Here is a 24943-nt window from a genome sequence, read left to right as displayed (position 1 = left end):
AGTTTAGTTCCAACCAATGCTTTCCCCACCAGTGAAATGAAATAATAATCCAATCAGAGAGAGAATGACTCCAGCTTCTAACACTTGCATCTCAAGAGGCATTATTCTGTTGCAAGATGGCCACCACCCACACACAGCCACTAATGCAAGTTTTAATTAGGCAGCTGTTACTTAAAATTTCATAGTATTGTACCCAATAAAAAGAGTGTCTGGCTCCTAAATTGTAAGGATACAGTGCAAGGGAAAAGGGGCAATTTTCTTAGGCTATTTTTTTTTAATTGGCTGGCAAGTTCCTCACAATAAAAAAAAAAAAAATCAGTTACTTTGTATGGTTAATGAAACTAGCTGTGATGCAAGAAAATACCTAACTGGGCAGCCAATAACAAAACCAAGACCAATTGAGCGTGGTTTGCTGCCCAGGTTCATCATCACCAAACCAGGCTCTGTATTGAATAGAAGACCCACACACCATTGTATCTTGGTGAATTTCCAATATCTACCCAGCAGAGGGCACCAGTGTAATTCAGTTCTTAGCTGCTGAATCTATGTAGCTATACAAGGAATCATTTGCAAGGGAAAAGAGAGAAAATGAGTCAAGTGGGGTGTGGCTAAGGGAGAGGAAGGATAGATGAGTTATTTAATATAGGGCCTCAAATATTGTGAACAAGTTCTAGGTATGGTTTAACCTGAAATCTGGTTTCATCCCAGGTTTCATTAAAAGAAAAATGATGAAAAATGTTTTGAATGTATTGGTCATTGAAACAATCCTCCCTAATAAGAACTGATATTTAGATAGCACTCCTAAAATTTGCTAAGTGCTTTATACATATCTCATTTGAGTTCCAAAACAACCCTGTGAATGCTATTATTAAGGTGCTTTGCCCAAGGTCTCAGAGCTATTGCTTGTCTGAGATCAGGTTTGAATTCAGGAAGATGAGATTCCCAGCCCACTGCTCTATCCACTGTACCACCTAGCAGCCCCCATGGGGGTGGGAAGGCTGGAGAAGAGATGCTATAGATGTTTAGAATTCATCATAACAAGGTGGGAGCATTATCTGGTGGTGAAAAACAGAAACTATAGTTGATAACACTGTGAAGTAGAGGAAGAAAACTGGGTTTGTTTTTTTCACTATTCTGCTTTTCAAAATCATTTCCCAGAAAAAATTACAATGAAAAGCATAAACTTCATACACACTCAAATAAAATTCATTAGTCTAGAGATTACTTAGTAGTTGATGATCCATTGACTAGGATCTAAACAAAAACTTCAAAAAGTTACCCTTCATTATTAACTAACCTAATCTTTAGTGGATATTGGGGTTGCCATTGTATTTTAATGCGTTGTTTATGATACTGTAGTATCTGATGTCTATAAATTCAATATACTTGTTTCATGGGGTTCATTTTCAGTTAGCCAAAATCCACTTTTCTTCCTTTCCTAGAAATCCAGAATTCTTCTTTAAAGAGCTGAGGCCTCTAATTTGTTAAATATTAAACCAGCTGGATGAAGGTTGGGTGTTTACTAATGTTTGATAATTAGAGATTGCCTCTACCTTCCATTTCAGAAGTGCTGTAGATGAGTATATTTCACAATTACAAATGGTAACCAGACCTTTTTGGAAAATTTCTCTTGAGACACAGAATTTAATTTTTATCCCATGAGGGTGACATTTTAAGTTTGGTGATTCTGCCCTTTTCCCATATAAAAAATTCTTAAAGATTTGGGGGAAAAGGATGTATTTGGTCCTAAATGCTTGAGACAATCCTGACTAAAGCCAAGCACTGTGAAGAAATAGCCTGCTACGACAGGAGCTAGACCTTTAAAAGACAATTACTTAAGATATCAGATAACACTTTCCAGTTAGCTCCAACTTCTTCACAGAGTCCATTTACAAAGAAGCCACTTAACAGAGTATTAGAGCTAAAAGGAACCTTCAAGAAGTTGATTGAGTCAATCCTCCTCATTTTACAGAAGTGGGGATTCAGGACAGAGAGGTTATGAAGAGACATTCTCAAGCTGACATAACTATTTAGTCATAGAGTCAAGATCTCCCAGTTTGTAAACTAATGACCTATCCACAATACCACACTTCTACTTCATATCTAGTTTTTCTCACCATTTTCTTTTTGTCTTCTTTTTTGTTCCTTTCCTTTCTTCTGCTTTTCATTTTTCTTGTTTTCCCTTTTGCTCTCTTCCTTTTGCTTCTTTTTTATCTCTCTGGATCTGAGTTTCCTTATTTATATCATTAATTTATGTCATGATAAAAGGCCACACTTGAGGACCTAGAGGGCCACATGTGGCTTCAAGGCCACAGCTTCCTCACCCATGGATTAAATGATCTCTAAGTTCTCCAGTTATATATCCATGATTCAATGATTTTCTTTCTTCATTATTTGAAATATGAGAGTGATAATCTCTTTTCCACTCCATGAGAATACACAAAACTATTTTTAAATCATTTCAGCTCCTTTTTTATCAGTATGCCTTGGGGACATCTCAAATTACGTAACAGAATGAAAAAGTTTAGAAACCCTGATGTGCAATAGTTATATTGTCTAACACATCTAGGCTCCAATATCAAACTCCACCAAAAGATGCTATGATGGCCTTAGGTTAAAAGCTTCCGGTCATCTAAAGGAATTGGTTCTCTTTCTGTATATCAGATTTACTTGGAAAGAGAGATAATGGTACAGGTAGAATCCATACAGATGAATGAATAGATGCGCCTCTGCATTCCAAGCCAAGTAAGCATATCAAGGAAAAACAAAAACCTAATTTGAGTAACCTAAACTTCACCGGTAACCTTTTCTGGTGTAGTGGATAGAGAGCCAAACTTGGAGTTGGCAAGACTTGCATCCAAGTCCTGACTCTGATAGAGACTGGCTATGTGAGGATGGTCAAATCCATTAAAATCTCAGTGTATTAGGCAACTGTCTACAATCATAAGTTTCAGATGATTTACAAGTATGTAGCTATGGATAAGAGTTTATACTCTTATCGTGGGTCCAGACTACCTGATTAAAACAAAGAAAAATTCTCCACTGGACACAATTCTTTAAACTATTATCAGATTCACAACTCCATACTTTATGTGCAAGCTTTACATAAAAGAACTTGGGTTTGGCAGAATGTGTAAAGTTGTGGCATTTTACATAAATGATACCCCATTTCCCCCTTCAGAGTTTCAATTCCCCAAAGTAAAGATAATCAGAACTGAGCCCATGTCCCACAAATCAATTTCTCTTTAGATATCAGAATCTCAGCTTATGGGAGGCAGAAACAGCTGTCTTCCACTGTTGCCATAAAGCAGGGGAATAAAGTGTAAGTTTTTATAATTCCATTCAAACATATGTGTTTACAGAGTATTTAAAGAGACTGAAAATAAAGCTAAAAGTAACTTTTTCTCTCTGAGTATGGTCAGGACTTTGCTGTATGCATAATGTTAATGAAGCCCTTTAGGTAATTAGGCAAAACAGGTGTTTATGTCCTATGTCCAATTCGACCATAGAATGACAGATGTAACATTTGGAGAATTTACATGAATTACATGCATAAATTGTATGTAACAGTCCAACATTTTAGAAATCCAACTCAAATTATTCAAAATAATGAAGAAAGAACATCATCAAATCATAGACTTGTAACTGGAGATCTTAGACATTTAATCCAACTCCATGATATAAATAAGGAAACTGAAATGCAGAGGGATAGAAGAGAGGCAAAAGAAAGATCAAAAGGGAAAAGGAGAAAAATGAAAAGCAGAAGAAAGGAAAGAAAAAAAGAAAATAATAATAAAAACTAGACATGAAGTAGGAATTGGTATCATGGATCAGTTATTAGTTTAGGAATTGGGAGATCTTGACTGTACAACTAAATAATTATGTGAACTTGAGAATATCTTTTCCTAACCAGATTTCTTGACTCAGTCTAGTGCTCTTTTAACTGTACCACTGATACTTCTGAATGTAAGCCATATTGTCCAGAAAGAAATAGATGGAGAGAGACAGAGACAGGCAGAGAGATGGAGAGAGAAAGAGGAAAAAAGAGAGGTTATAATAATAATTGACATCTTCTATTCCCTCCTTTTCCACAAGTTTCAGTGTTTTGCGATCTTCCCACTAGTGTAAGTTGAGAACATCATTTACACTAAAAAATCTAATGAGAAAAGAGGGAATAGCAGCTCTTCACTGGCTATTAGAGGTTATGAAAATCTTCAATGGTTCCAATGCTATTTGAACCCTGAACTCATTTCTGAGGAGATAAAAAGCCTTTCAATTCATTAAAAAAATGCAACTCAGATCACAGTAAAGAGGACAATATAGTCAGCCCTTCAGTAGCAATTATTTTTTTCAACTGAATTGCAGCTTAGAGTACTAAACTTTGGCCTTTCCCTTAACCTTTAATAAGTCAACAATACACAAGAGAAATGGTTGCAAGTTTGAAAATCAGCTCTCAGGGCATCACACATGTATTATATTGGAAACCATTATTGTCCTATGAAATTTTTTAAGGCCTCTTAAAATAAAAGCTGATAAATTTAAGTTTAATTATTTAAAAGGGTTGGCTTCCCATAAAAATAACAAGAATACTATCCTTCTGCTTTGTATTAAAGTATATATCAATCTATGGTAATGGTGAACTGGAATGGAAATACTCAAAAATTATTATAAGGAGAGGCTAAAGGCAAGAAGGCTGTGAAGCAGTTCTATAATGACATCTAAATGTTTTTTTTCCTGATATCTGCATATTCAACAAGTATAATAAATAAAAAGGCTTTTCTTTTCTAGTTGATCTGGTTTAGAATAATAATCAAATAACATGTAAAATATATACATAACTCCTAAATAGAGCAAATAGAGCAAAGTCTTGTCAAAGGACCATGGGGCATTTTTCTAGTTTTATGTTCATCATTGACCAATTCCAGCCCTCTGGGAGAGTAACTTGATTATACAGAATCACAAAATCTTTTAGTTCAACACCAACCTAGGTCATGAATTTTCACTACAACATCCTTTCCAGGCTCCATTTTGTCTTCTCTTGTCTTTAGGATACCTTGTCCTTCCTCCAAAAGTCAACTTGATGGAAAATAAGAAATGGGGGAGGGGCATGGAGAGAAGGAAATCCTGATTCATCTCCAAACTCTACCCCTTTAGGTAATGAATTTCCACCCAGAGGGGAAATGACTTGATTAGTGAAGGAGCCCTGGTCATAGTTCAATATTTTTTTTTTGTATACCAGAAACACTTTTGAAACCTAAGATTTGTGTTTGGAGACAACTGGGGAGTTACCTGGAATAATAAGAAGTTACCACCATGTGGAGTTTTTAGGGGGGGTAAGTGGTTTTTAGTAGAATTTGCTCATTCCTAGAAGAGGATGGAACTGAGACATTCATTCTCTTATTAAAAAGTTTCCATGGTGACCAGAGTCACATTTTCAAAATGATCATTCAGGGTCCAAAGATCATGTAAGAGAATGGTAGAGCCTAACCTACACTTAAAATAGTAAAGTAAAAGCTTATGTAGAGCTCTGGGTACTGTGGACCATGAGGTGGGGACTAGATTAGGAGATATCTCTCAGCATTCCATCAGCCAACTGATTGGAAGAAGGTCTGGCAAAGGAATAAATTGGTTTCATTCATTTCAATTCAATTCAATATTCATTCATTCATTTATTTGTTTGTTATTAACATGTGAGAGACAGAGTGGCATAGTAGAAAAACTGCTAGATTGGGAATGAGGAAGGACTGACTAAAATCCTAACTCCAATAGTTATTAGCTATGTGACAATGGGCAACTCACCCGTCCTCTTCAAGCCTCAGGTTCCATATATGTGGAGTGGAAAGAAAAATAGCACCTGCCTCACAGGGGCTGTTTTAAGGATCAAATAAAATAATGTCCATGAAGTACTTTTCAGACTTTAAAGTGATTTACAAATGTGAACTATTATTATGTGAAGACACAGCAGAGCTTGACAGATCAGGGGGCCAAATGTTAAGCACAGTAAATGTTATGTTAAATGTTATGCTTGCCACAACTTCATGTTTCAGACTTCCAAGGAGATCAACAAAGTTAAGGTCAGTTAAATAAAAGGATGAGAGACCCTATGTGAATTCACTGTTGATTGTACAGTTATCGTACAGTCAATAAATACATTAAGTGCCTACTATATGCTTGACACAGTGCTGAACATTGAGAATACAAAGAAAGGCAAAAGAAAGTCCCTGCCTTCAAGGAGCTTCCAATCTAATGGGGGAGACAACATGCAAACGACTATGGACGAACAAGTTATATACAGGAGAAACGGGAGACACACATTCAATATTATATATATAACACTACTAATTAACCAGAAATATTCTGGAATTTCTTGAATTTTTCTTTCACTTTGGATCAAAATTCTTCTGATGGCTCCAATGAAGACTATGTGATGAAGTGAAACATAGAAAAGCTTTTATTTAATTTTCTCTTCCCTTTTTTCCCATGAGAAGAGAGAAGATGGTTTTCCAATAGTACCCAAGTCAACCATTCACCTATAGCAAAGAGATCAGAATTTAACAGCAGGGGGAGGGAGAATGCTCTGGTACTGGGTTCTTTCCAAGAGCATCTGATTTATATCACTAGGGAAGAAGTAGTGACCACATTGCCTGATCCTTGGCTGTTCTTAACCCTTAAAATTGGACTAGCAGGAATTTCATAGTGCAACTGTGCCTGTCTTTTTACAAACTACTACTCTACACTGCATCTATTATAGCTCAGATATTTGGAAAAATCTGCTGTACTTCCCACCACAGACCAGTGGTCTGAACAGTTCACCAGCTGTTCACCAGTTACAAATTTACCACTGGGAAAGGCACTGTGGGAAAAGAGAATAGGCAGTAGAGGTATCTGAGCCTGCTTTCTTTTTCCTTCCCAACAGAGATGGTAAGAGAGTGTTAAACTATCTCATTTGTCAACAGAACAACGGCATTTTTTTTTTAACAATGGCAAACAAAGACTATCTAAATGAATGGAGCCAGGACAAGCAGCCCAAGGACCTGGCAGCTCTTTCCTTCCCTACACATATTTGTCACCCTCACTGGCAAGCTCTCACATGAGAATGTCTACAGGTCACTTGTGAGGCTATAAAGAAATAAATCACATTCTCTTTGGGAAGGGAAAATGCTTGTTTTTCTCTGGTTCCCAATATGTTTCTTAGATCATTGCCACTTTCACATTAGTCTTGCTGGTGGCAGAGTTTTCTATTTGCACATTGATGTCCCTAGATATGCTTGCCTCCCCTTGTCTGCCATAATACTGATACCTTCCAGACAAAACGCAATATCTATCATTTTATATTGAGAACAAACATTTCAGCATCTGTTTAACTAATCTTAAAACTAATGATTTTGCTTGATTTAAATGCTTGTTTCCAAAAATAGTTTTTGAAGGTTGAAATTTTTAAAATGTTTATTAAGCACCTACCTGTGAAATATTAGTCCTGCAATATCATTGAAATAGGCAACTCATCTATGAAGAAACTCCTTCCACCAATGTAGGATGACATATTCTTTGCAATTTAAGAGTTTTAAAGATATATCTACAGCACAGAAAGGTACTTAACTTTTTATAACCTATAACCAACTCTTAATCTCTGAGTATAGGAGGTTTTCTACTCCAAGTGCAGACCCCATTTCACTGTACTGCACAGCTTTTCCACAGTAACTCTGAGTAATAGCAAAAGAGGAAAAACTATTTTGCTTCTTCTCCAGTTTCCTTCTAGTGGTGAATCTATAGGGGGTCTTAGAAGTCGAACTCACGTATAAGTTTGAGAATAAAGTAGCTTACGACATATCATCAATGACATCTCCCTACCAGTCTTTTCTTGACCTTCTAAGGAAGGATTCTTGGATTCCTTTATCCCCACACAGAGAAATATAGACAAACAGACCCCTGAAAGGGAAATCTCTCCCAGGGACACAGAGGTCATATGGATTCCTTGAAGGGGAACAGAGCAGTCTCAAAACACTCACAACATGAAGAATGGGCGCAATTACCAGATAGAGAAAGACCAGGACTCTCTAAAAGCATAATTTTCTTGAGAGGTAATTCATAGCTTTAAGACCAACAGTTGCTGAGCCACTGAGTCACTTCAGTCGCTGGGGGAACAAAAGAACTCTCAAAAGTGCTGATAAGATCAGTCACCACCAAAATAACCAGCTATTTGTTGGGGATTTTGTAGGTACAACTATATTAGGTTTCTACCAAATGTACTCAAGTGGAGAATCCATGCAGTTGTCTTCACTTGTCAAAGAGGTAACTATTTGTTTACTCATTAGAACACACGGAACTTTTAGATCCAAGACAGATTATTTTGCCTGACTGGTTCACTACCACAGCCAGCACCTTGACATTATTAGTCATTCACCTACTTATTGGGAGTGCTTAAGCTAAATCCCAGTCTCTTGAATTTCAATTTAGTTCTCTTTGCATTATGCCAAACAGTTGGAATTAGATTATGAAGCTACACTGGTACATACCCCTGGTGTAGAACAGTATCTGTTAAGAATGCATGTGATACATACACATACATACATGTTGGCATATTTATATTATACCTACTTTACATCAAAGTTATTCAACAGACAAAGAATACAGATTAACAAATCAACATACATTTATTAAGCATGTATTATTTAATAGGTGCTTTGCTAGGGAATGAGGGTAGAAAGACATAAATAAGATAGTATCTGACTTCAAGGAGTTTGTACTCTATAGAGGGAGAAAATATGCATGCATAAAATAGTATAGGGGTGTGTGTGTGTGTGTGTGTGTGTGTGTGTGTAACTTCCATAAGTATCAGCAGCTAGAGGCATTTGGAAAGATCTCATATAGGAAGTGAAATTTGAACTGAACTTTAAAGGAATCTATGAATTCTAATATGTGGATAGAGGATGGAGCAAATTTCAAAAGTAAGTAATAAATTGTTGGAGCTGAAAACAATCTTAGAAGTCAATGACTTATATTCTTATATTTTTTAAATGAGAGAATTGAGGACCAGAGAGATAGAATAATCTACTTAAAGTCAAAATCTTAGGTAGGCCAGATATGGTATATGAACCCACGTGTCCTGATTCTAGACCAGTGAATCAGATAATCAGTCCCAAAATTTCTTTTAGAATTTTCTTATAAACTCAGAATCCATTACTTTGACACTAATAAATGATTAAACCGCTTATTCATTTATTCAACATGCTGTAATTATAAGGAACAAGATTGGTCCTAGAGAAGAGTCTCAGAGAGTAGGGAACTATGAATGTAAAATGCTGCATATATTGTTTGATGTTTTGATTGGTGTTGTGGAACTACTTTTTTGACTGTCATTATCTTTACTACAAAGAAAGCTCACTGGGTAGGAGAGAAGAAATATATTCTGAAATAAGGGTTAGAGTAAAAACAAACTATATCAATAGGAATAAGATTGAAATAATTTAATTTATATTTATTAAGCATTTGCTCTGTCAGTTCAGAGCATTATTTTGGGCATGAAAGGGTAGAGAGATTAGAAAATTTAGTAAGACTCACTTTATAAAGAAGGAAATATCAATTGTCTAGATTAAGCAAATAGGTTCAGCATCACATGTAAATTATTTTTCTTACAAAAACTCCCTCAAACATGACTAAAAGTAAGAGCAGGCATCATACCTTCACTAAAACCTTTCTTTAAAATTAGTTTTATAGTACTTTGTTTAGAAAGTCATGGTCCTTTTTCTGAGATCTTGTGGAGATCCTGATCAATTTAAGGATAAGGATTTTTAACAAAAACCTACCCCTAAACTAGGTTGAAACCTAATATTCTGATATCCTTGGCTTAGAGATAACATCTCAACAAAGGTTATTAGCCTTTGCTGTGTTGTGGTATACGCTGGCAGACTTGTGAAGCCTATAGAATCCCTTTGCAGGATATTTTTAAATGGATAAAATAAAATACAAAGGATGAGAAAGGAAACCAGCTATAGTGAAGCGATATAAAATATTACTTTAAAAAAAACCCACTGGGAGTCTGAAGACTTCAAATAAAGAACTATTGTTCTAAACTAAACCATCTTCAGAGCTAACCAGTATCATGAACCTTTTAGCCCCAAGAGCTGGGAAAGTATTTTCCTCCCACTCAATCATGGTCTAGTAATAGGAAGTTTTAAATTCTTTGTTTCAAGAAACCTTGGTTGTACAAATAGAATTATGATGGAATCTATTCAATACTTCCTACTCCATTAGACTGAGCTCTCTGCCCCTTGCTGAAGTAGCTTAGCAAAATGACTGTGCAACACTGCCTATCTCATGTCTCACCTTTCTCCTTCCCCCTTTCCCTAAGGAAATTTTGTGGTGGCGATGGTGAAGGGAGAGAGGAAAATGCAATAGATATAAACATGTACTCTATGTTTGTGTATATGTATTTCTTATCTTTTAACAAAACAGTACATTAGACAGTGGGAGGTATCATAAATCAAACAAACAGAAAGGTGTCACAAATCAAAAGAAGTTGTCTAACATTTTGCTAGACATACAGATGGAGAAATCAAGATGTCAACTTTGTGTCTTTTTTTCCCATACAAATCAGACACGCTTGTTAACAAATTAAATTAAAATTAATTCGACCAACATTTGTTGAGTTTATAGTCTATTTAAAGCACTAGGTTAGGATCCTGGATATGTCATACTTTATTCATTCATTCAAATAGTAATTAAACACCTATTATGTTCAGAGTACTGAAAATGAATTAATGAACAAATGAAAAAAAGTGTTAAGTACTTACTACTTTAGAGCACCATGCTAGGCAATAGATGAGATACAAAGCTTAGACAATTCTTCTACCTTACATTCTATTAGGGAAATGTGACACACATAGATAACTGTCTTACAAAGCTATACATGATCACTGGAAAGCGTAGTGCTTTGTGAGGTCAAAATGCAAATCAGGGAAAAATTTGATGAAAGAGGTTTTATTTGAACTGGGATTTAAAGTATGGGCAAGAATTCAGCAGACATAGTAAGAGGGAAAGAGAATCCAAAGAGCAAAGTTACTGAGGCAGGAAAGCACAGGCTGTGCATACTTGGGAGAGAGTGAGTAGTCCAATTTAGTCTGAGCATAGAATATGTGGAGGAATATCATATGGGAAAAGGCTTAAAAGATAGGGTAACACAGATGGTGGAAAGCCAATAATGCCCGACTAAGGAGACTGTCCCTCACTCATTAGGTCCAGGGGGCCACTGAAGACATTTGAGCAAAGGAGTGAGGTTAATTTGAAAATTTTATAGGATGGTGATAGGGGCTGGGCTTGTGATTTCATAGATTCAAGAAACAGGGGATGAAGAAGCTTCCTCTATTGACTTAGGTTATTACCTCTCTGGGAATTATAGTCTTAGAAAGTTGCCCAAGGCATTGAGAGGTTAAGTTATTTGCCCAAGGTCGGATAAACAATATGCATCCGAGGCAAGACTTGAACTGACTCAACTGACTTCTTTTCTTCTTTCTATTTTTTTGTTGTTGAACCTACTTCTTTCTGACTGCAGTCCAGCTTTCTCTCATCACACTGCCTTCTTGGCTTATGTATTAATACTAATAACAACAATAATATATTTGTGTAGTAATTTAGAGTTTTCAAAGAACTTTACTAAATTATCTGATTCAAGCCCCACAACAACCCTATAAGGTGGTTGCCACAGATATTAGTCAATTCAGAGGTTGAATGACTTGCCCATGATCACATAGCTAGCAAGCAGCAGAGGAAGAAATTAAGCCCAGGTCTTCCTGAGTCCAGAGCTACCATCCTCTCCACTAAGCCTTACTGTTTGTTTTTCTACAAGATATAAAGAATGCATAGAAGGGAAGAATAAGTAAAGGCAGGAAGATCTATTGGGGGAAAGAGGGCAGGACATAGAGGCAAGAAGACCTGGGATTCAAATTCTGTCTCAATCTTCCTAGCTGTTTGACAGAGTCACTTAAGACTGTCTAACTTCAGTATCTCAAAATGTGGTTAATGATGCCTCACAAGGTCATTATAGTGAAGATCAAATGAGATGATATTTATAAGTGCTTTGCAAACCTTAAAGTCCTATATAAAAATGAACCAGGGCAGCTAGGTGGTACAGTAGATTGAGTGCTGGGCCTGGAATCAGGAAGACTCATTTTCATGAGTTCAAATCCAGCCACAGATACTTAGTAGCTGTGTGACCCTGGACAAGTCATTTAACCCTGTTAACCTCAATTTCCTCATCTGTAAAATGAGGTGGAGAAGGAAATAGCAAATTATTCCAGTATGTCTATTAAGAAAACTCCAAATGGGGTCAGGAAGAGTTGGGCATGATTAACATGGCTGAACAACAACAAAAGTGAACTGATCATTGTCACAGTAGTCCAAGTAGCAAAGGAGAGGGCTTGATTTTTCTGTGGATAGCTACTAGACATAAACATGTAAATAAGCATTTGATCATGGGAGCATAAATTTCAGGACTAGAAGGAGCCTTAGATGTCCTCTAGACAGACAAGGAATTTGAGGCACAAAGTGATTAAGTTGCTCAATGTTACAGATGTTCTAATCAGATCCTCTGGCTCCCTTGCTCCTTCAAACAGAATTGAGAAGTTGCCCTACTAAGCAGTAGTGCAGTGACCATTCCCAGACAACAGCATAGCAGGGACATCCTGAGAAGTCTGGCATTGCTTGGGCCTTGACCATCACTCCAGAGACCTTGCTACAATGTCTCTACCATGACTCCACCCTCCACTTGAAAATCAATATAGCAAAATAAATGGCAACAGAGATGGAATTTGGGCAGCAACATAGGTGAAAGCAAGGGACGCTTTCAGGTAGAAGGCAAGATAACCTTTCCAGAATTCAAAATTAGCAGCAAGATGTGAAAGTAGGTAGGTAATAAGTAGATAGTCACCTATGCAATTAGACTCGGAGTTACTTTGCCAACTTTAATCCAATTCACTCCAGCAAGCATTTATTAAGTATATTCATGGAATGGTGCTAGGCTTCTAGGTATACAGAGAGAAAAAAATGTACGAGTATGCTCAAGCAGCTTACATTCTCCTGGGGAAATACAATATTTAAACAGATGGATATATATATGATCATTTAAAGAGGAAGGATAAAGCACCAACAACTACGGGGATTCAGAAAGCCTGCCATAAGAGGTAGCAGTTGAACTATACTTCGTAGGAAGCTAGGGAATCCAAGAGGTTGAGGAGGGGAGGGAGGGCATACCAGGAATGGGTAACAGCCTATGCAAAGACATCAAGGCTGAAAACAGAATGCTGAATTTAAGAAATTAAATCTTTGTCTCTAACCCTAATATTGTAAAAAAATATAAAACTGACTTTAAAGAAAACTCTTCCCCAAAGAGCAGGCCTATCTAAAGTTTTAGATTGCTTATTCCTCTGGAAGAAAAGCAATATCACCTTTGCTGGGCACAGAGAGGAAAAATGAGGACTTAACTTTGTCCTGATTGTTAGGTAGACGGTGCTGATTCAGCTACTGATAAGATGATCAAAGGGAAAATTTAGAATTGAGGAGGGAACAAGAAAAGTTTTCTGAAGGGGTAGGTAGTGTTGAAGTAAAGCCCCTTGTTTGTATATTTATGAGAAGAATGTTGCTTCACTTTGTCCTAATTTCTTTGACTATAAAATGCAAAGAATAATATTATCAGAAACCACTGGGTTATTGTCGAGAGGGGCCAATAAAAATGATTATTCTAGCAATATAAAAATTACAACATAAAAGTTTAATAATAAATAGTATTTAGAAAGCATTCTGCTGAGAATCTGACAGGTGCCCATCTTTTATAAACAGCATTTATAGGTTTTCATAGGCCTCCCGAATTTCCCCCTTTTAATGGACTGTATGTAAATCTGGGAAATAGCTTTAAAAAAAAAAAAACTAAAGTCCAAATCAGAATTGCTTATGAGGCACCCTGCTACGCAAATGTAAATATCTTGGGGAAATATCAAATCTTAGACATAAGATTAGACCAAGCTTGCTGGAAACTATTTTATAATGTACATATCACTGGGGAGGCTGAAGAATGGAAGTGATGGATTTCATGAGGCATTTAAAATTAAAAAGCAAGCAAATTAGAAAACAATGGTCTAGAAGAATAAGAATCACAGGATCATAGATTTAGGGTTTTAAGGAGGCACAGAGGCCATCTAGCACCTCCCCCCTCATTTATAGATATAGAAGCTAAGGTTCAGTGGTTAATTGATTTGTGCAAAGTCACATAAGGTCAGAGGTAGGATTCAAAAATTAGCCTTACTAATTCCATATTTGGCATTCTATCTATTATGCAATACTGCCTCTCCCTAATCTCAGATGATATAATGGACACAAACATAATCCACCTAAAAATGCCCAGACTTAGAGACACAGTTATCAAATAAGGAGATTGTACTAGATGGCTCATTGTATCCCTTCCAACACTAAACCTATGGTCCTATAATCATTAATACATCATCATTAATTACACCAGAAAGTCAGAAAACCTTGCCCCAGTGCTAAATTGCTAAGCAAGCACAAATAATCTTTACAAAAATTATTTCTATAGAATCTCAGAAATACTCCAGAAACAGTTCACCTAATAGTGTTTTTAATTAAATTTTATTCTCAATACTGAAAAGAAAAAGAAAATCCTTGAAATAAATATAATTAGTCAAACAAAAATATTTCCAACATTGACCATGTCATATATATGTTTGTGTGTGTGTGTGAGTGAGTGTGTGTGTGCGTGTATACATACATACATATGTATCTATATATGTAATTCTGAACCCTCAACTTTTTTTTAAGAGTTGGGTAGAGTGTTTTATCATTGGTCATTACATTGATCAGAGTTCTTAAGGCTTTCAAATTTTACCTAACACTGTGTTTTCATGGAGCCAGTTAATTTCATTTTGTAGCATATGCTTCATTTAATGTTGAGTATTTGAAAGCTGATAGGAATTTTATTTATTTTACCTGAATCCCAGGAATCATAACTTTTATGTCTCTTCTTGATTATTAAGACTTATTCTAGTCAAATGAGAGATTGAAAAGGGAAGGCTCATCTTCCCAAATTTCCCTTCTGTTGATAATAATTTATCAGAGGGGAGAAGACCATTCAAAAATATAGTCCGGATAAACACCATAAAAATATTGAGTGACCTACAGTTGCTCTTCTTAGTAGTAGCCGCCAAGCAAACCATGGCAAACATCCAGTCAATGACAATGGCTAGTAGCCAGCTGGAAGTGTTACCCTTAGCAATACAGGATCCTCATATAGTATTGCTAGACTGGATTCTAGGAAAAGAAAGAGATGAGTTCTAAAAAGGCAATAGTTGTAAGGTCTTGAGGGTGGGACCTGAGGAAGTCATACGGACTACTGAGGTAAAAGGAAATTGGCAGAAAACTCTGCTTTTGGCTTTCTAGCAAAGAAACTAGCAGTGTAACATTGATATATAAAAGTTTTCCAAATTAAAACAATAAAATCTTGGTAACTCTCTCCCCATAGCTAAAAGGTTAAAAATATTTTTCAAAGAGACAGATTGTTTTGAGATCCAGAGGGGGCATAGATAAAAATTCACTAGAATCCTTACACATGAGGGGGAGGAGAGAGAAAAAGAGAAGGAGAGAGGGTCAGAAAGGGATGAAAAAGTGAAAACATAGATTTTTAAATGGTGAGAAACTTCTCAGAACCTTATTGTCAACCCATAAGAATCAATGAAGGTAAAGTTAAAATACTGACTTACTTATAAAGGAATTATCTTCTATTTTTTCCCCTTCCTTCTTTTTGCCCAGCTCTCCATTTTCCCTACCTATGTCCCACTCTTTTTTCCCTCTCCACGTTTTTCACATTGTTGCCCTATTTGAACATTCATACAATCCTAGGAGTTAATATAGACAGCATGCTTTGAACACCCTTTGCGAAAGAGGTCACCTAAATTTGAGAAAGTGGAATGATAACATTGTGAGTTGGAACTTCATGCTCAGAGGAATCTTGGTGATACTACTTGTCTCTTTTCCTTAGGTTGTATGTGGTGACAGGGAGGAGGGAACATTCTGCATTGTATTATCAGTAAGCAGAATTTAGACTCAGTTTCTGCTAAAACATACTAAATATTACATGTACGTCCAGAGGAAAGGGGAAAATTTCTCTAGAGAAGCAGGGAAGACTCCTTACTGGGACATTTGTACCTGGATTAAAGTAAAATTCAATAGAAAGCAGTGAAAAAATATTGTACAAAACCTCTGGAGATTTGGGTTCAATGTACTCTCATAGATCTCCTTGTCACCTCTAATTTCTGTGATCCCATGAAACTTACCAACTTAGAGTAATTTGTGCTTGTCAAATAGAGAGAAGGCAAATATGTCTTCTGCAAAGAAACCTGAGGGTCAATGCTACAGGAAAATAGCAGCAGTCCAAAGCTGAGGAATAGTTATAGTAAAATAGTTCTTCATGACTAATGGACCACTCTCATTTTGAATTTCATTCTTATATCCACAGAACCAGAGAATGTTAGGCTTGAAAGGTCCTTAGAGGTCACCTAGTTCATCTGCCTCATTTTTCAGCTGAAAAAGCTGAAATTCATCCCCTACATCACCAATACATTTTATCTATTTTTTAATCTAAGTCTTATTCTTATAGGTTGTAGACATTTTCGTATAATTTGATGAATCTTACCCTTGTTTTGTAGAATGTGCTTGTTCTATGTTATGACATGGTAGAAAGTAAACTTGTCAAAGACTACCTTTCCTACCCTATATCCCCAGTACCTATCACAATGCCGGCGATATGATCAGCATCTAATAAATGTTTGTTGATTGACTTCTTGGTTCCAACTTCTTAAGATCGTTGTTATTTTTCTGTAGCATATAACCAAAAGAGCCCACACAGCTGAAAGGAAGGGTGGGACTACAGAAGAAGAAGGCCTGGTCCAGGTTATAGGTTCCCCCTTCTGTTACTGTGTGTTGCAGAAACAGATTGCAGGAGGCTGAGTAACTAAAAGCTTTGCCAGCTAAAACCACAGCAGGAGAGTCAGCATTGAGTTGATATCAAGGATAAGACCTGGCTGAAGGACACTAATCAGGAAGGAAGAAGAATGAGTCTATGGCTAGTTCCCCATAGTTGGTATGTGGTTCTAGGGTAAGTCCTTCTTTTTTTTAAAAAACCTTTACCTCCTCTACCTGTTTATATTGTCCCTTCCCACTTTGTGTATTTCTCTTAAAATCTATCGAAGGAAATGCTGTTTTCAGGGAACAGGAGCAAAGGAGGAGAAATCTTCACCCGCCCATGGGGATGTAGCCATGAAAGAAACCAGGAAAAATAGGGGAAGTGATGGCATTGAGAGAATAAAAGAAAAAACCCTAAAAGTAACCTAATATTCTAGAGTTATTCTTCCAGAGAAGACCAGATCTTCCAGAGAAGACCCACACTTATGTGGGCCACTCTGGAACAGAGTAGGCATTTTGACCCAGTAGCCTAGACCTATATCCTAGAGAATAGGTCAAAATCACAGTGGCCTCTACTGGTCAAAAGTGAGCTCATTCAGCTTTGATCTGTTGGAAATTTTAAAGGATCAAGGGACAATCTCAGCTTTTCAGGGAGTAGCCCCAAATAGAAGTACCTTTTTACCTTCATACATCAAGTCTTGTGAGTTGACAATTATATCTTCATGGTCAATTCCCAATTACCCATGTTGATGGAGAGGAGCCTTGGTACAGATCATTCAAATCTCATCCATGTTTGGGCTTCAGGGTGCACTGTATAAGTCTTTGCTGCTGTGGCAGCAACTGCACTTACCTGATTATGTTTTATTTAAACAAACACTAAAATTAACACTACCTAAGCATACAATAATGGCTGGCAGGGGAGAGACAGCCCAGAAACACTCTGAGTTGTGGGAGGGAGCCAATCTGGGATTATGTTTTTTTCTGGAGACAGTTCATAAAGTAGATAATCTGCCCGTGGCTAATAGGTAGTTGACGGTATTTGTAATAGGTACTTCTTGGAGCCAAATGAACATACTAGCTGATCGTCACACAGAAAAATAAGCACAGTCTGAGTAATTACCTATTAGGCTCTGTCTACCTAGAACAAAGTGAACTTTTGACCTAAATTATCTAGTTTAGCTCTTTACATTAATCAAATTAAAAAGATAATTGCCAGAATTCCTCTTCACTTTGTGCTGTGCAGACTCAGCCTGAGTGTCCACAGGGCCTTTGAGGATTGTATGAGCCTAATTGAATCCTGACAACTTGGAGAGATGTGAATCATGCCCCTTCCTGGTCTACAGATCTCCTTTCTCCTTCCCACCACTCAGTCCTCCCCCCTTGCTGCCCCTTCTCTCAGAGTAGGAAAGCTTGGACGGTCCTCCTCCAAGACTGGTCTTTAGCCACTACTCACCTGTCTTCTCTTCGGTTTTGCTGCTTTCTGCTGCTTCGGGTTGAGGCTGGGCTGTTGCCTTGGCAGCAGCATCCTCTGCAGCAGGAGTGGTGGCAGCAGCAGTGGGGACAGCAGCAGGCACATCGGCTTGTTTAGGTTCCTCCTTGGCAGGGGCATCTTCGGCCTTGGAGGACGGCAAGTTGTCAGTGGAAGCTTTAGTGGCACTTTCTGTTTCAGCAGAGGCCGGCTTCTCCTCTGATGGGGCAGTGGCCTTGGAGGCTGGCTGCTCAGAAGCAGCAGCCTGGGAGCTGGCTTCCTTCTCCTCTGAAGGAGTCTCCCCAGCTTTGCTGGCCTCTTCTGGCTTAGCACCAGCAGCTGGGGCAGCTTCCGTAGCTGCAGGGCCGTCACCTTCTTTTTTCTCCACTGCATCGGCGGTGGCAGCAGCTTCTTCCTTCTTATCATTTGCATCAGCCTCAGCAGCTCGGGCATCTCCCTTCTTTTCCCCCTTGAGCTTTTTCCTTGTTATGTGTCCACGGAAGCTGGCCTGGATTTTGGTGGCTGCCTTATGAGCTTTATCTTCGGGTTTGATGCCATCTTGTTCAATCTTTTGGTCAGCATCATCATTTTTTTCAACCTTGAGAAAGAAAAGGAAAAAAAGGAGAGAAAGACCATGAGCATATATAGGATCTCAGGATCATAGATTTAGATAGGGAAGGACATTAGAAACCACCTGGTCCTAACCCCTCATTTTACAGATGAAAACTACAGATGTTAAATGATTTGCCAAGGGTCACATTGCTCAGAAGTGACTGAGGTGGGATTTGAACCCAGATCCTCTTATTCCAAATCCAATGCTCTTTCAACTATACCATTTTGCTCAAAATCAAAACAGAAAGCAAATCCCACCCTTTTCCATAATGCAGGATTTGGGCCAGACTTGCGTCTGGCAGAGAAGAAGGGCAGACTGTTTTACTAGAAAACAGAATACTTGTGGTCTTCAGGGACCAAAGGTATCCTTTCAAAAAAAAAAGCCTATTTGACTGTGGCATCTGTGGCTTAGGTTTCAAAATTACAACATATTGAATCTCTCATGATCCCAAAGAAGGGCCACAGAAAAAGAAAAAAAAAAACCTTTCAGTACCATTCTAAGCATTCTCTCTTGACTGAACTCAAACCAATGTTTTTTGGGTGGGCAACAATGTTTGAATCCATGTTTGCTCCCAGTTTGTAACCAAAGTGCTCCCAGTAAAGCTGTTTTTCTAGTATTTCTGGCTGGACGCAGAGTGTAGTATGCCAAGAAATCTTATGAAAAAGCCTGTTCTCCCACAATCCACAGCCTGAGTTTACAACAATGATAGATTCAACGCAGATAGCATGGTAAAACTGGTACTGAGTAAACCAAACCAAGGCTTGGTTTCTAACCCAAGGTGAATGTGGATTTAGGAGTTTTAAGGAATGATCCCAATCTAACTGACTCTTTAGCCTATTTCTAAACAACACACACCCACACACACACACACACACACACACACACACACACACTCTTTTCACATTCATTCACGCTATCTGAAAAACCCTCATTCAAAACAGAATAGAGGAATTAGGCTTTTTTTAAATGTATTGTCTTGTTAATGAATTTGTTTAAAGTTTTGTGAAAAAAATATATAGTTTCAATTTTTAGAAAAAAATAGCATAAATTAACTAAAACATGAATCCCTATTAGAAAAGCAGTGTAAAGTCACTCACTCCCACTACAAAAAAAAGGACATTGTATCATAAGCTATAATTTTGCTACCCTCAGTAGAATGCTCTTAATGTGAAAGCCAAAAAGTCAGTACACATCCTTTTCCATCTTTGGGCACCCACATTGCAATCAATGAACATTTTGTAATTCTGAGACTGAGTAGGGATTGCTCAATAGAGTAATAACCCATGGAATGGAACACTTGCCCATTTGTGGAAAACACTCCATAAGTATATCCCATCATTATTGTGCCTACAATTGGTTGTTGCTTTTCTCCACATCATGTAGTCATTCATCAACATTCATTCATTCACCTCTATTTACCTTGTACCTATTATGTAAAAGGTATTGTGGGGAACTGTGAAAAATTCACTCAGATTGAAGGAGAAGTTTCCATTAGACAAAAAAAAAATATTACTGACTCTATGAGTTGTGAAATATTGAGATATTCTTCCAATTAGTTGGATGAATATTATAGTCCATGGTATACAGGGAAGCTTTATTACAAATTCAATCAACAACAAGCATCTATCAAGTTTCTACAATGAGGCAGACACTGTGCCAGGTCCTGGGCACAAATACAATGAATGAAATTATCTCTTTTGCAGGGAGCTTACATTCTATTAGGAAGACAAGAAATATACAGATGTTGACATAGGCTTAATAAAAATATGCATGTGTGTGTGTGTGTGTGTGTGTGTGTGGAGACAGAGAGAGAGAGAGAGAGAGAGAGAGAGAGAGAGAGAGAGAGAGAACAAATATTGTGTTTGCTTTGCTTTGCTAAAAGTATGCACAAATCACTTTTTTTCCATGGTCTCCTCCTTCTTCTCTATGATCTCCCCACAATACTTTACTTCCCAATAATGTGCCCTTTCTTAATCTACAAATTTCTATTATGTCAGCAGAAGGCACTCCCCTTCCTCTCAGCTCTCTTAGGAGAAGTATGATGATGAAGATGTATTTCTAGGGTGAGTTAGGGCCCAATTGGGGAGCACAAGGAAAGGTAATGAGAACTGTTCAAGCTGTAGTGCATTTAAGGATTCCATTAAGGATGTTCTGGAGGTAAGCCATGCTTCACTAAGAGCAGAGAAGGGGGAAGTCAGTCAATGAAGAGCATTTAATTTAGACATACACCATTTTGTCCCTGCCTAGTCTAGAATTCAATCCAAGTGCTTAAATGCTCATATCCCCAGGGACCTTGTAGGAGAAGAGAACATGTCTCAGTTTTCCAGTCTCTGGGGCCGAAGAAGCAAGGGGTTTTCTTATTTCCTTTTTCTAAGGATACTTTCTGTACAGCACATGTGGTTCTCTATGATAGTAATAGTAGTGGCAGTAGTGGTGGTAGCAGTAGTGGTCATTATAGGAGTAGTAGACTTTTTAAGTACAGGTTTCTATTTCCTAAAGATATATGTTTTTTTCTTTGCTAAGAATACTTTGGTAATAAATGAATTTACCTATAACTGCAGTTAGGGAAAGGACCTAAGCAACCATGGGGAAGAGGACTGATTGTCTATTACTCAGTAAACTCACTAGGTCCACCAGAGAATATGGATCTTCTGAATCACATGATAACATTATTTCCTACAGCAGCTAAGAAAAAAAGAGGACACAGAACACAGTTGTATGTGTTTCAGGCATGGAAGATACAAATAGAGGAATGAAATGATTCCTACTCTCAAGGATCTTATATTTTATTAGGGTAGACAACAAATACAGATACGGTGTCCCAAAGCTCTGAGTGCAGCTTAAAGTTATTAAAACTTAAAACTGCACTAAGACTTTTAAGACTTCCTATATAATGATGAGGTTTTGTAAGCACAAAAGCAATTCTGCTTTCCTGTCCATGTTCCAAGTAGAAATTAAAGAAATCTTTTTAAAGAACAAGGAACAATGAACTATTTCAGACTAGCAGAGTTTCCTGACTTGGGATTAATATTTATATCTTTCTGAAAACTGTCTACATGCCTCAGCATAACAAAGTTTTCAAATCTACAAACACAGCAACCAAAAAAAATGAGAGAGAAAAAGAGAGAGAGAGAGAGAGAGAGAGAGGAGAGGGTTTTCCTAGTGAACAGAGAGCTATACTGAAAGCCAGGAAGAGCTGAGTCTAATAAGTCCTGAGTCCTGACTCAGACTGCCTGATAACTGTGGGCAAGGTACTTAATTCTCAGTACTCTAGGCAACTCCATGTGACTATAACTTTCAGAAAAGGTAATATTCTTGGTGTATGGAAGGATGGAAGGTCCTTACCTGGGAATTTCCTAGGCCAATGAAATTACAGATCCAGTCTCTCTGTGTGTCTGTGTCTTTATCTCTCTCTCTTTCTGACTCTCTTTCTCTCTGTCTCTCAGCAATCGCATATATATACATATATATATAGAGAAAGACAGAGACAGAGACAGAGACAGAGAGACAGAGAGAGGGATAAATCGATATGGATATAGATATAGATATATAAATATATATACACATCTGGGGAGTAAGTACATATGTACATGTGTATATACACACACACACACACACAAACACATATAACTTCAAAAAGGCATAGGGCAATAAAATGAAAAAGGACAACTTAAGTTTTTATGTTCCCTAAACAAATATCAAAGCAAATTATGTCTGTTTCCTAAAAACCTTTTTAAGCACCTTTATTGAGTATCACAGAAAATTCACAAATGCTGATGTTTGACCCAAATATGAGGGATCCTTTTGTTAAAAGGTGGATGATCAAGTCTAAAAAGTGAAACAGCCTCAGCCCTTCCTATTTTCTTACTTCTGAATAAAACAATAGAGAATAAATTTTTCCCTGTTTTGTTTTCTCTTTATTTGTTACAAAGGATGGCTCTCTGGGCAAGAGAATAGGGAGGGATATATTTAGAAACTAATACAAGGTAAAATAAAGGAAACAAAAAAATAATATAAACATTTTAAAAGAAAATAGAGTTTTCCATCTCTTATCTTCCCTTTTGAGAAAATGCTGAATGCATCACAAGGGCTGTGACTACTGTCCAACATAAAATCTGCTGTTTTGATCCCTCATCGTAGATGGGAATAAGAAGGTCATCTTAGGTCACCTTGTTTAAAATGTCTGCACCAAACAAAAATCAATACATTCAAATATTAGAGATCAATCCCAGAGCTGCTCACCTCTAAGGATTTGTTCAAATCCTGTTTGAGTCTCAAGAGACTCTTGTTAATCTTACCTTTCTCCCCAGTGACCTCTACTGTCACTCCTGTGAATTAATTGGAAAGCTAACAATAGCGAGTGCAATACATTTATGTAAATGGTGTTGGGTCAGAGAAAGGAGAGAAGATGGAAGAAATTTCCCCAAGTTAACAACTGGAGAGCTTTTTGGAATTGCCTAGTCTTCCTCTAATCCAGGTTGACTTAACCTTGGCCCTGGTCTCTTAAGTATTAACTTGTTAAATGGGGAGGGCAGTGTAGACCACCAAAGACACACACTTATTCATATTATGTCTATTCTGTTAACTTACAATATAGGTCTATATATCAAAGTAGACATATGTAGAGTCATAGAATGACAGAAATGGAAGAGATTACTAAGATCATTTGTTCTGGGGTTCTTAACCATTTTTACGTGTCATGGACCCATTTAGTAGTTTGCTGAAGTATATGTATGCTTTCTTAGAATGTTTTTAAATGACTAAATAAAGTGCTAAATTTAAGTTAGAGGCTAGTGAAAATAAAAGTGTATTTTTTCTGTCCAAGTTCACAGACCTGGTAATCTATATGTGGCCATACTGGGAGTCTGTAAACCCCAGTTAAAAACTTTTCATCTAGTTTAATTATTTTGTTTCATAGCATAGGAACCTGAAGCTCAGAGAAGTTAACTAATTTGCCCAATGTCAGCACTGCCAAACCCAGCAGAACAAGGACTCAAACTCAAGTGTTTGGTCTTTCCATTGTACCACAGTGCCTCTCTGTAGATAAATCCATCAGCTTGCTAATATATACAGCACAGATGATAATAATCACAAGTGAACAAATGAAGCAAAGTAAGAATCTCAGTTTCATACTAAAGTATAATGTGAAAATTCTGGCTTCCTATAACTGTTCCTTTAGCAATGTGAAGAATGAATGAATAAATGAATGGAAAGAAAGCCTTCCCCTCCCTGCTTCTGCCTACCACCCACCCTCTCACCAGTGCCATGCTGTGACACTGGCCTCTTTTCTGATACACAACTACCTTCCCTGAAATCCTGCTGTTCTTGCCATTTCCTACTGTGATTTACACAGCACAATCTGGGACACTGGAGCAGCTGTCCCCACGAGGATGTCTTCAGCTAGAAGATGGAAGCATAACCCTGTTAAATGAACAGTTGTGAACTGAGCATGGAGCCAAGATGCTGTAATTTTACTACAGTGTGGTGTTTTGAATGAACTCATATCTCAAAGGAAGAATAGTAGTGAATAGTGATGAAAGCACTGGTTCTACAGGGTGGTACTTAGTGCTAAGAATGGGAGAGGTCCCCACTGTGGGTCATTGCCCTGCACAAAAGACAATAGATAAGCCTGTGGTACAATCATGTGGAAGAAAATCAATCACTATCTTGGTCTCAAGGATGCATCATAGTGCCTTGATAGAACTCTAATTTTAAAGCCTCACTTTCTCTTTTTAAAAAAAGTCAAGCACTGATGATGAAGAATGTTACTCAACCCCTGACAGAGAGGTGATAGTTCAACTATGCAGAATGAGACAAACATTTTTTGGACATGACCCATGTGGGGATTTGCTTAAATACATATTTGTTACAAGTTGTATATTTTCCTTCTAGTTGGT

At 37.4% G+C, this 24943-nt stretch overlaps 1 protein-coding gene across 1 annotated transcript in view; it reads right to left on the bottom strand.

The window, feature by feature from the left end:
- GAP43 (growth associated protein 43) overlaps nt 1-24943 on the bottom strand; it is a 131496-nt gene that overhangs the window by 42528 nt on the left and 64025 nt on the right. The window contains exon 2 of the mRNA XM_027865775.1: nt 18419-19031. Coding sequence (XP_027721576.1) covers nt 18419-19031 — 613 coding nt within the window. The remainder of the gene's footprint in view (nt 1-18418; nt 19032-24943) is intronic.

The sequence above is a fragment of the Vombatus ursinus genome, unplaced genomic scaffold (assembly GCF_900497805.2).
Source record: "Vombatus ursinus unplaced genomic scaffold, bare-nosed wombat genome assembly UNPS02001419.1, whole genome shotgun sequence".
Classification (NCBI taxonomy): Eukaryota; Metazoa; Chordata; class Mammalia; order Diprotodontia; family Vombatidae; genus Vombatus; species Vombatus ursinus.
This window is presented reverse-complemented; position numbering and strand designations above follow the sequence as displayed.